This window comes from Staurois parvus, unplaced genomic scaffold, assembly GCF_062004578.1.
Source record: "Staurois parvus isolate SC_StPar_1 unplaced genomic scaffold, SC_StPar_1.0 ptg000901l, whole genome shotgun sequence".
NCBI lineage: Eukaryota > Metazoa > Chordata > Amphibia > Anura > Ranidae > Staurois > Staurois parvus.
In genome coordinates, this window is record NW_028318697.1 from 21,350 (window position 1) to 34,086 (window position 12,737).

The 12,737-nt window shown below is 50.2% G+C and overlaps 1 protein-coding gene across 1 annotated transcript; it reads right to left on the reverse strand.

Moving 5' to 3' along the window:
• Positions 1-8,531: 8,531 nt before the first annotated feature.
• Positions 8,532-9,857, reverse strand: LOC149442218 (uncharacterized). Its single transcript, XM_089656351.1, has 2 exons — positions 9,678-9,857; positions 8,532-8,971 (listed from the first exon to the last, which is right to left on the reverse strand). The coding sequence occupies exons 1-2, from the start codon at positions 9,822-9,824 to the stop codon at positions 8,777-8,779; spliced, it is 342 nt and encodes a 113-aa protein (XP_089512477.1). The 5' UTR covers positions 9,825-9,857; the 3' UTR covers positions 8,532-8,776.
• Positions 9,858-12,737: the final 2,880 nt, after the last annotated feature.

Consider the following 12,737-nt stretch of genomic DNA (forward strand, 5'->3'; position numbering starts at 1 on the left):
GCCATGATGTGTCCACAGCCACAATCCAGTCATAGCCCTCAATGCCTGGTGGCCTAGCAGAGGCATGAGGTCCTACGTGCCTCAGTGGGCGATCAAAGTTTATATAGATGGGGCCTTAATTACTGGGGACCCCCCCAAATTCTGACACTACATGTAAATATCAGCGTTTTATGCTAGAAAATCACTTGGAACCCCCAAACGTTTTATATATATCTACACTATATCGCCCCAAATATTGGCCCCGCCCTCCAAATCATGTGATTCCGGTGCTCCAATCCCCTCCATATCATGTAATTCAGGTGCTCCAATCCCCTCCATATCATGTGATTCAGGTGCTCCAATCCCCTCCACATCATGTGATTCAGGTGTTCCAATCCCCTCCATATCATGTGATACAGGTGTTCCAATCCCCCCCATATCATGTGATTCAGGTGCTCCAATCCCCTCCATATCATGTAATTCAGGTGCTCCAATCCCCTCCACATCATGTGATTCAGGTGTTCCAATCCCCTCCATATCATGTGATACAGGTGTTCCAATCTCCTCCCAATCATGTGATTCCGGTGCTCCAATCCCCTCCATATCATGTGATTCAGGTGTTCCAATCCCCTCCATATCATGTGATTCAGGTGTTCCAATCCCCTCCATATCATGTGATTCAGGTGTTCCAATACCCTCCATATCATGTGATTCAGGTGTTCCAATCCCCTCCCAACCATGTGATTCAGGTGCTCCAATCCCCTCCATATCATGTGATTCAGGTGTTCCAATTCCCTCCATATCATGTGATTCAGGTGTTCCAATCCCCTCCATATCATGTGATTCAGGTGTTCCAATCCCCTCCATATCATGTGATTCGGGTGTTCCAATCCCCTCCCAATCATGTTGTTAGGAATGGACTGGCCAGCAATGGTGGGACTCACCTGCCTTTTGATCTGCAGTACCAGGGCTGGCCAGCGGGTGCTCCCAGCAATCAAAGACTCAACCTTTCAGCCAGCTAACACCTGGAACTGATGATGCTGGTGTATTTAAGGGATGGCCAGACTTGCAGACTCTGCCTTGGTGTTGTGTTTGTCCTGGGCCCTGTATCTGTCCTGCATCCTGTTTCTGTTCCTTTGCTGACTTCTCCTGCTCTGATCCTGGCTTGTGACCCTGACCATCCTTCTGTCTGACCCTCTGTACTACGCTGCTTGCTACCTGCTGAACCTGGCCTGTGACCCCGACCATTCTCTGCTTGCTCCCCCTGTACCTACCTGCCCATTGATATTGACCCGGCCTGCCTGACGACGCTTGCTTGTATATACTGTTATCTGTGGGTGGTTGGTTTGGTTTGTTTGCACTGTGTTATGTTTTAGTATTGCACTGCGTTTATGTTTGTATTGTTAGTGTTAATAAATTGTATTGTTTATCACATATCTGAAGTCTGCGTTTCCCTGCGTCAGTCACACACCTCTGGTCACACCTGGGAGCCCTGACATTACACCAAGGCCAATCCTGACCAGAAGTGGCTGCACAGGGAAGCCATCTTGGCTTGTTGATGGGAAGGATGGATCTGGATGAGGTTGAATATTTATATCTGCTAGTGTTTGATGACAGGGAGTATGCTTATCAGACTCTGAAGGAGTATCCCCGGGATGAACTGCTAGAATGTATACGGCTCGCTCATGTTCTAGTAGATCAGGGCACAGAGTTCTCTGAGGTGCAGCCTTTGATTGAAGTTTGTGCTGAATTGGTTTCATCTGGTTCCTCCGAATGCAGGGATGAATTTTTGCCACCATTTAGTGCAGACCAGGTAGAGTCCCTGGTGTGGTTATTAGAGGATGATGTGGGTTACTTTCTGGAGCGTTATTCCACATGTTCACCACAGACACTAAGAGATTGTATAAACGCAGTGCAGTCATTGACCAGACAGGCTTTGTGTAAGCTCAGCTTTGTTCAACCCCTACTGCAGACATGGACAGATTTGTTGCACCCAGCCTCAGTCAGCTTACAAAGACCCCGTCCTGCTTCTAATCTATTTCCTCAAAACTCTATTCCTGCATTCCCAACAGCTCCTCCTGCCCTGCTATCTACCGCATGTCAGTCCCCTGTTCCCACTCGCTGCACCTATCCTGCCTTTAACCCTGTAAAAAAGCCCTCTGTAGCAACTGCTCCCTCTCCTGTTCCATCCTCCAGTTCTTCTCTGTCTCCAGCTGCTCCATTCGTTTGCAGACCTGCGTTTACTTGCAGTGCTCCAGTAGTTAAAACCAGAAAAAAGCGAAAATTCTTTCCAACCAATACCATCCTGCCAGTATCCAAACCGGTGAGCCTGCCTTCCGTGGTTCAGCCTGAAGCCTCTACTCGGCCTGATGCCTCTACTCGGCCTGATGCCTCTACTCCGGCCTGATGCCTCTACTCGGCCTGAAGCCTCTACTCGGCCTGATGCCTCTACTCGGCCTGAAGCCTCTACTCGGCCTGAAGCCTCTACTCGGCCTGATGCCTCTACTCGGCCTGAAGCCTCTACTTGGCCTGATGCCTCTACCCAGCATGATGAACTGATCCAGCCTGACGATCCTATTAGGCCAGTTGACTCGATGCCCGCTGTTGATCCAGATGATCCGGTACCTGATCCGGTGCCCGCTGTCGAGCCAATGACCTGATGCCTGGTGACCCAGTGCCCGCTGTCATACCTGGTGACCCGATGCCCGCTGTCCAGCCAGACGATCCAATGTCTGACCCAGTGCCCGCGGTCATACCAGTTGACTCGGAGCCCACTGCCTTGCCAGATGACGCGGTGCCCGCTGTCGAGCCAGACAATCCGGTACCTGATGACCCGGTGCTCACTGTCGTGCCTGTTGACTCGGAGCCCACTGCCTTGCCAGATGACGCGGTGCCGCTGTCAAGCCAAATGACCTGATGCCTGGTGACCCAGTGCCCGGTGTGCCTCTGCTCGATGTGCCTCTGCCCGGAGTGCTGCCCGATGTGCCTCTGCCCGGAGTGCTGCCCGATGTGCCTCTGCCCGGAGTGCTGCCCGATGTGCCTCTGCCCGGTGTGCCTCTGCCCGGTGTGCTTCTGCCCGATGGTGCCTCTGCCCAATGTGCCTCTGCTCGATGTGCCTCTGCCCGGAGTCCAGCCCGGTGTGCCTCTGCCCGGAGTCCAGCCCGGTGTGCCGCTGCCCGGTGTGCCAGTCTTTGATATCCCGCCAGTTACCAGACCCGGGCGGTGGAACATTTTGCCCAGCTAGGACTGTTTGGAGCGTCCTGAGGCCGCTCCTTGAGGGGGGGGTACTGTTAGGAATGGACTGGCCAGCAATGGTGGGACTCACCTGCCTTTTGATCTGCAGTACCAGGGCTGGCCAGCGGGTGCTCCCAGCAATCAAAGACTCAACCTTTCAGCCAGCTAACACCTGGAACTGATGATACTGGGGTATTTAAGGGATGGCCAGACTTGCAGACTCTGCCTTGGTGTTGTGTTTGTCCTGGGCCCTGTATCTGTCCTGCATCCTGTTTCTGTTCCTTTGCTGACTTCTCCTGCTCTGATCCTGGCTTGTGACCCTGACCATCCTTCTGTCTGACCCTCTGTACTACGCTGCTTGCTACCTGCTGAACCTTGCCTGTGACCCCGACCATTCTCTGCTTGCTCCCCCTGTACCTACCTGCCCATTGATATTGACCCGGCCTGCCTGACGACGCTTGCTTGTATATACTGTTATCTGTGGGTGGTTTGGTTTGGTTGTTTGCACTGTGTTATGTTTTAGTATTGCACTGCGTTTATGTTTGTATTGTTAGTGTTAATAAATTGTATTGTTATCACATATCTGAAGTCTGCGTTTCCCTGCATCAGTCACACACCTCTGGTCATACTGGGAGCCCTGACACATGTGATTCGGGTGTTCCAATCCCCTCCATATCATGTGATTCGGGTGTTCCAATCCCCTCCCAATCATGTGATTCAGGTGTTCCAATCCCCTCCATATCATGTGATTCAGGTGTTCCAATCCCCTCCATATCATGTGATTCAGGTGTTCCAATCCCCTCCATATCATGTGATAAAGGTGTTCCAATCCCCTCCATATCATGTGATTCAGGTGTTCCAATCCTCTCCATATCATGTGATTCAGGTGTTCCAATCCCCTCCATATCATGTGATTCAGGTGTTCCAATCCCCTCCATATCATGTGATTCAGGTGTTCCAATCCCCTCCATATCATGTGATTCAGGTGTTCCAATCCCCTCCATATCATGTGATTCAGGTGTTCCAATCCCCTCCATATCATGTGATTCAGGTGTTCCAATCCTCTCCATATCATGTGATAAAGGTGGCGCACACACCTAGTGCATTATCCAAGGTTTATTGAAAGGAGTGAAAAATAAACACTCACAGGTGAAGCTTGTATCTAAAATGAATTTGCATAATGAAGATGGCTACAACGGCAGGCAAGGTGTTCCAACTGTCAGTGCGGTCAAATGGCTGACGCGTTTCGGGGACGAATCCCTTTCCTCGGAGCTACTGACCAGCCTCTGATGCAGATGTGTAATGGATGGAGCCTTGTTGGTGAGCCATCACATGGATAGGAGAGCCCCATTGATTACACCGGGAGAGCCATCACATGGATAGCAGAGCCCCATTGATTACACCGGGAGAGCCATCACATGGATAGCAGAGCCTCATTGATTATACCGGGAGAGCCATCGCATGGATAGGAGAGCCCCAATGATTACACCGGGAGAGCCATCGCATGGATAGCAGAGCCCCATTGATTACACCGGGAGAGCCATCGCATTGATAGGAGAGCCCCATTGATTACACCGGGAGAGCCATCACATGGATAGAAGAGCCCCAATGATACACCTGGAGAGCCATCGCATGGATAGCAGAGCCCCATTGATTACACCGGGAGAGCCATCGCATGGATAGCAGAGCCCCATTGATTACACCGGGAGAGCCATCGCATGGATAGCAGAGCCCCATTGATTACACCGGGAGAGCCATCACATGGATAGCAGAGCCCCATTGATTACACCGGGAGAGCCATCACATGGATAGAAGAGCCCCACTGATTACACCGGGAGAGCCATCGCATGGATAGCAGAGCCCCATTGATTACACCGGGAGAGCCATCACATGGATAGCAGAGCCCCATTGATTACACCGGGAGAGCCATCACATGGATAGAAGAGCCCCAATGATTACACCGGGAGAGCCATCACATGGATAGCAGAGCCCCATTGATTACACCGGGAGAGCCATCACATGGATAGCAGAGCCCTATTGATTACACCGGGAGAGCCATCACATGGATAGCAGAGCCCTATTGATTACACCGGGAGAGCCATCACATGGATAGAAGAGCCCCAATGATTACACCGGGAGAGCCATCACGCGGCTGGCTGGGCAATCTAATAGCCAATCAGTGTGTGGGGGCGGGCTCACAAAACCTGTCCTGGAGTTTCTTGGCATTGATGAGAAGGGAGTGGCCATAAGGAATACACGGAACCCGGCCCGGATACCCCCTATGAGAGCTCCTTCCCATTCCTGGGGCTCCTTCATGGGGGTGTTGATTATGAAGGACGAAGCCACTCTCATTGCCACACCTGTAGCATTTATGTCTTCTTGATGAGTGTTTGCGTTTTGTTTTTTGAAAAATCATCAAGAATGCTTCATAAATGTCCATAAAAAAGTTGTTTTTCTAATGGGAGGGGCTTAAAGGGGAAAGGCGCAGTGCAACTGTTGGGTAATCATCTAAACCAGGGGTCTCCAAACGTTTTGGGAAGCACAGTAAGGAAATGGTCAGCACTTCCGCCTGGCACTACTAGGGTGGCTGGTTTGAATCCCAACCATGGCACCACCTCCTTGGAGTTTGCATGTTCTCCCTGTGCCTGCATGGGTTTCCTTTGGGTACTCCAGTTTCCTGTCCAAAGACATGCTGGGAGGTTAATTGGATCTTGTGTAAATTGGCCCTAGTCTGTGTGTGCATGAATGTGAGTTAGGGCCCTTAGATTGTACGCTCCTCGGGGGCGGGGACTGATGGGAATGTACAATATATATGTAAAGTGCGGCGTAAATTGATGGCGCTATATAAGTACCTGAAAATATTAAAAAAACAAAGGGCCAGTACACTGTCCTTTAGACCGGGGGGGGGGGGGGGGGGGGGGGGGGGGGGGGGGGGGTTCAGACTGAGGCCAGTGGAAATAGCAAAGGGCCTGCTGTCATTGGGAGAAATTTTTCGCCATTCTTTGGTTTCATTGGGAGGACACATGCCCAATTGTTGGTGTCATTGACACTTGGGGGTCCAGAACAATGACATCCTGACACTTGGGGGATCCAGAACAATGACACTTGGGGGTCCAGAACAATGACACCTGGACACTTGAGGGTCCTAAACATTGACACCCTGACAGCTGAGGGTCCCAGAACAATGACACCCTGACACTTGGGGGTCCGAGAACAAGGACAACCTGACACTTGGGGACTCCAGAACAATGACACCCTGACACCCGGGGGTACAAAACCATGACACCCTGACACTTAGGGGTCTAGAACAATGACACACTGACAGTTGAGGGTCCAGAACAATGACACCCTGAAACATTGGGGTCCAGAACAATGACACCCTGACACTTGGGGGTCCCACAACAATGACACTTGGGGGTCCAGAACAATGACTCCCTGACACTGGAGGATCCAGAGCAATGACACCCTGACACTTGGGGGGCCAGAACAATGACACCCTGAAACTTGAGGATCCTGAACAATGACACCCTGACACTTGATGATCCTGAACAATGAAACCCTGACACTTGAGGGTCCAGAACAATGACACCCTGACACTTGGGGGTCCAGAACAATGACACACTGACACTTGAGGATCCTGAACAATGACACCCTGACACTTGAGGGTCCAGAACAATGAAACCCTGACACTTGAGGGTCCAGAACAATGACACCCTGACACTTGAGGATCCTGAACAATGACACCCTGACACTTGGGGGTCCCAGAACAATAAAACCCTGACACTTGATGATCCTGAACAATGAAACCCTGAAACTTGAGGGTCCAGAACAATGACACCCTGACACTTGGGGATCCAGAACAATGACACCCTGACACTTGCAGGGCCAGAACAATGACACCCTGACACTTGAGGATCCTGAACAATGACACCCTGACACTTGGAGGGCCAGAACAATGACACCCTGACACTTGAGGATCCTGAACAATGACACCATGACACTTGGGGGGCCAGAACAATGACACCCTGACACTTGAGGATCCTGAACAATGACACCCTGACACTTGGGGGGCCAGAACAATGACACCCTGACACTTGGGGGGCCAGAACAATGACACCCTGACACTTGGGGGGCCAGAACAATGACACCCTGACACTTGAGGGTCCCAGTGATTTGTACATTATAGATATATTTATACAGAAAGCAGAAACACAGAGACAGTTAGATGATACATTTTTAGTTTATTGAGACTTCAGTAGAAGAGACCCCGAGCCGGTGTGATGGGGGTCCGATGGGGGTCAGCTGATCTTGTGGGTGAACAGGGCCATGTTCAGAGAGCTGACAATGTTGGGAATTTGGTTGAAGTCCACCTCCTCATCTGCGTCCTCCACTTCCTTTGTAATCTTGTCCATGGAGGGCCGGGTCCATGAAGGGTTAATCAGTCATGGTCCTCCATATTTGCACGGTCCCAGCCTGCCCACGTTACCCTGAGATTTCATTCTATGAGCACATCCCACAGGAAGGAAAAGAACAGGTAAGTGAGGTTGAAAATGTTAGAGGCATTGTCCGCCTTCGGATGTTTTTGTTGATATATCTCGGTGTTGGTGAAGTTCTCTTCCCTGTACTGTCCTTGGAATAATGATCACATGTTGAGGCTGCAGTTTGTAGTGTCATGGCCGATCGATCCCCCTGTCCATGTATTCATCCAGCTTGCTTGCCTTTCTACACCAGTAGGGACAGGCCACACCCAATGTATGCTTCGTAACCCCTCTGTTGGCCATCACAAAGGTCAAAGAGCTAATTTCATTTAAAAAAAATCTTCCAGCTGCCTGTTTTTGTCTGTGTCAGATTTAATTACCGTGTAGCTCTCACCTGCAGAGCACTTGACTGATTGTGGGAGATGTAGTTTCCGCACAGGAAGTGTCAGTTCTCACACCACAGATAGAGGTCGTTCAGTAACCTGTGCAGTGTCATGTCACATGCCTCATGCTTGAACAGAAACAAGATTTACTCTGCTATAGGATGTGTGTACAGGGCAACGAATGACGCCATGAAACTCCATCATCAAAGCAATGGAGACAATCGGGACAAGACCAGTCAACCTGCACAAGTAGAGAGCAGCAGTGAGTGGTCTTCATTACACTGGAGGACTGCACAGACCTGGAAGAATGCACAAAGCTCACCGAGATTCTAGATGAATACAATGACCCAGGGGCGGACTGACCCATTTGGAAACTCGGGCACTGCCCGACGGCCCGGGGTCAGTAGGGGGCCCCCATGAGATGCCCCCGGTACCTTTTTCATAGGCTTTTTTGAGTTTGGGCAAGGACACAGGGGCCCCATGATCCTCTATTGCCCGGGGGCCCCATGAGTTGTCAGTCTGCCCTTGGTAGAGAGAGCAGCAGTGAGTGGTCTTCATTGCAGGAAGTCTGCACAGACCTGGAAGAAATGCACAAAGCTCACCGAGATTCTAGACGAATACAATGACCGTTGGATTTTGACAACATTTTTGGATCTCGGAATTCATATTTGAAGGTGTCAGTTATACTGAAACCTTAGTGCATTAAATACCGAAGAATGATTGCACAGCTGTAAATGTCCCCGTTTGATTGTGTCTCACCTCAGCAAACCCTCCAAGCTCCTTCTGTAGAAGTTCCTTCAGTTCCTTCTTGCTCGTTGTGCGCTCGTTATAATCCTTTGAAGCAAATTTCTCGAAGATTCTGTACATTTCGTGTATGGCCATTTCCAGTTCTGACACCTAGTGGAATTGGTAGACAAGTGAAAGGTTTGTAAGCGTTCAAATAGGTAGTTAGGTATTGGAGATGTAGGATCAACTTAGTTCCTTAGCTCCTGGTTGCACAGAAATGCGCGTATGCACACAAACATGTGCACACTGGCGCACGTTCATATACACCTGCCGCCGAGATTGGCGCCAAACGCTCTATACAAGGACAGTGGCTGCACTCAGAGTTTGATGGATGATCCTCAGCTACCTTGCCTCTGTGTATCCTGTATTCTTGGGACCTTCTGTTACTGACCCAGCTTGTCTCTGGACCTTCCTACTGCCCGATTCCTGTTTGAACCCAGCTTTCTCTAAGGACTCTACCTCTCCTGCCCAATCGTGGATGACCTGTCACCTGACTACACTTCTGCCTTCTCCCTCAGATTCCTATATATTACTTTGGCTATTGTTCCTGACCACATTCCTGCCCACTCTCTGGTTTGCCTCTCCATGTATGCCCTCAGCTTCCATCCTGACTACACTTCTTCAGTCCAGTCCTGCCGTCTGACCACGCCACTACCTCGGGTGCCATCTTGCTTGTGGCCGCTGCCTTGGTCCTGCTGCATCTTCAAGGGCAACAGAGGTCCTGACAGACCAGCTGACAACTATCTGCCAGTAACCACCAGCAGAGCTGTCTAAAAGGCACCCATGCTTCTTTGGGCCTTGCACTCCCAGTTCTCACCTTTATGGGGGCTTGACGTTCAGCTGCAAGGGAATCCCTCTCATCAAGTTGGTCTCCAACCAGGTGTTTGACATGCAGAAGGAAGGAGATTCCAACAACTTGGTTGATGACATGCGCCAAGGAACCAGGAAAACGGTGAGGAGACATTGTGGTCTACAGAACAGCATAAAGAAAATTAGAGAGATTTGTTCAGGTGGATTGACTTACAGTTGTCTTGCATTCCATTGCTGGCATCTTCTCTGCAGTCTGGGTTTTACCTGGAATGTTGTCGCTGCATCACATATCACGTGACTGCATCCTCTATCTGAACTCATGTGGGACCTGGTTTCACTGCTTGAGCATTGAGTCCATGTTCCTCCAGAACTTTTGTGCCTACAGCTCCCCTAAGGCACTGAATCGTTCCTCTACAACTATAAGACCCTTGTGCCTCCCTGTGCAACATCCACTGGTCTACACATAATCCACCTTTGCACCTCTGCTTTACTCAAGTTATATCCTCAGTCACCTCTGAATTTCGCTGCCTCTACTGCACCCCTGCTGCATGTATGGTCTCTGCTGTATCTCTACTGCATCCACAGACTCATTTTCCCCTTGACTTCCCTTCAGGGCTGCTGTTAGAAACCACAGGGCCCCTTACAGCCAACCTGACAGCTCCCCCTCAAAAAAAAAATGCAGTCTAAAATCCCTCAGTTATGAATGAACACAATGAGTGAAGAGTGCCAATTACTCAGTGTGTTCATTCAGGAAAGAAAGGGGCTGGTAAATGTGACACATCTGCTGGACTCTTCCCCCACTCTTCATCCTGAAGGATCCTATTGTGTGCTTGCAGCTGTTGATGGGAAGGAGAGGATGGGAGCTGGAAGCACTGTGGGGGTGGGGGCACACAGGGGGGGGGGGCCTGGGCAGCAAGGGGAAACATATGGTGCACAGGGAGGGTGATAGATGTGGTGGGGGGGGGGCAATTACTGGAACCGATCCCCTCTGTGGCTCTCCCTGCAGCAGCTGTAAGCCAGTGGGAGGTAGAGGAGAAGAAGCCATCTTTCAGTTGCTGCAGACAGAGCCATGCAGGGTATCGGATCCAATAATTGCCCCCCACCATGCCGAACACCCTTCCTGCCCACATTTGATTCACCCAGCTGCCTGGTCCCCGTACAGGAGGACTGGTGGTATCCTTTTATCCACAACCCTGCTTCCCTTCAGCCTCCATAGTCTTGGTCTCTACTGCATTCAATCTCTGCAGCACCACCTCTGAACCCTCAGTTTCCACTTCATCCACAGTCTGAACCTGGACTACACCCAGTGCCAGGACAAGGTCCTCAGGCGCCTAATGCAAATGATGTCAAAATGGGGCTGAGACAGGTGGAGCTTTTATATTGGTCTAGAGTGGTCGGAACAGAACAGGGACCATAAATGACCACCACTGTGCACCGGGCCTATGTTTGACACCTTCCGGTCCATGGACAACCGAAGGGGATGGAGGGGAGATGTTGTGGCACGGCTTTCATTAACACTATTGGAACCAATTTTGGTTTCCTCTGTAAACTAAAGTAGTTTTTAACTCTTTGAATGTGCAACTTTTATTCTGTGATTTGTTTCTCTTATATGGCCAGTAGAATGATGTTTGTGGTAAAGAGTATTGTTTGGTCTGTTTTCGTTATGTGACGGATCACTGGGCTGCCAACCCTCATGCTGGTCTTCAGCCTTGACGCCCCTCCCTGCACCTCCTGCTCTGGATATTACAGGTAGGGAAGCGGGAACAGAGAAATGTTCCAAAACTAGCAGGTCACACATGTAAAGATTCATTGTGTCCAGGGCCTGGCCAACCCAGACAGATCCCTGAGAGAGCATTGTGGTGGAGTGGGCACAACTCAGGAGTAAGTCTCTTCTGTTTCTGTTCCCCGGCTGTCTCCTGCCAATCTCCCGGTATAATCAACAGGTCCGTGTGATGGCTCTCCCATTGTAATCACTGGGGCTCCCCTGTCCACATAACAGTAGTTCCTGCACTTTATCAGAAGCTCCTGAGGACAACTGTCACACAGACAGTGGAGGCCCATTGACTACGATGGGAGAACCATTGTATAGACAGTGAAATACCATTGACTAGAATGGGAGAGCCATCACACAGTCAATGAAGCCCCATTGACTATGACGGAGGAGCCATTACACAGACAGTGGACCCCATTGACTATGATTGGAGATCCATTACATAGACAGTGAAGCCTCATTGACTATGACGGAGGAGCCATTACACAGACAGTAAACCCCATTGACTATGATTGAGAGCCATAACACAGACAGTAAACCCCATTGACTATGATTGGAGATCCATTACATAGACAGTGAAGCCTCATTGACTATGATGGGGAGCCAATACACGGACAGTAAATCCCATTGACTATGATGGGAGATCCATTACACAGACAGTGAACCCCATTGACTGTGATGGCAGAGCCATCACATAGACAGTGAAGCCCCATTGAGTATGATGGGGGAGCCGCTACAGACAGTGAAGCATCATTGACTATGATGGGAGATCCATTACATAGACAGTGAAGCCTCATTTACTATGATGGGAAGCCATTACATAGACAGTGGGCCCCATTGACTATGATGGGAGAGCCATCACATAGACAGTGAAGCCTCATTGACTATGATGGGGAGCCATTACACAGACAGTGAACCCCATTGACTATGATGGGGAGCCATTACACGGACAGTGGGCCCCATTGACTGTGAATGGAGAGCCATCACATGGACATCAACTTCTCATTGACTACAATGGAAGAGCTGTTACATGGACAGCAGAGCCCCGCTGATTACAGTAGGAGAGCCATATGACAGCAAACAGAGCCACGTTGATTGCACCAGGACTACCTAAGGTACTGAGGTGTTCCTCTACAAATACAGGACCCTTGTATCTCCACTGCCCACTGCAACATGCACGCATCTCTGCTGCAGTATTCCTTGCAACCTCCGCAACATCCACAGTCTCAGCTGCAGTAACTCTTGCACCTCCACTTCCCTTTGCAACATCCACTAGTATATTCAGTAGCCACCCTT

What these genes read in the sequence shown, in the direction of transcription:
- LOC149442218 (XM_089656351.1), bottom strand. Translation starts at nt 9,824, where the DNA reads ATGTCTCCTCACCGTTTTCCTGGTTCCTTGGCGCATGTCATCAACCAA. An exon ending in AACGTCAAGCCCCCATAAAG is followed by an intron (nt 8,972 to 9,677) that starts GTGAGAACTGGG and finishes CAATTCCACTAG; the next exon opens with GTGTCAGAACTGGAAATGGC.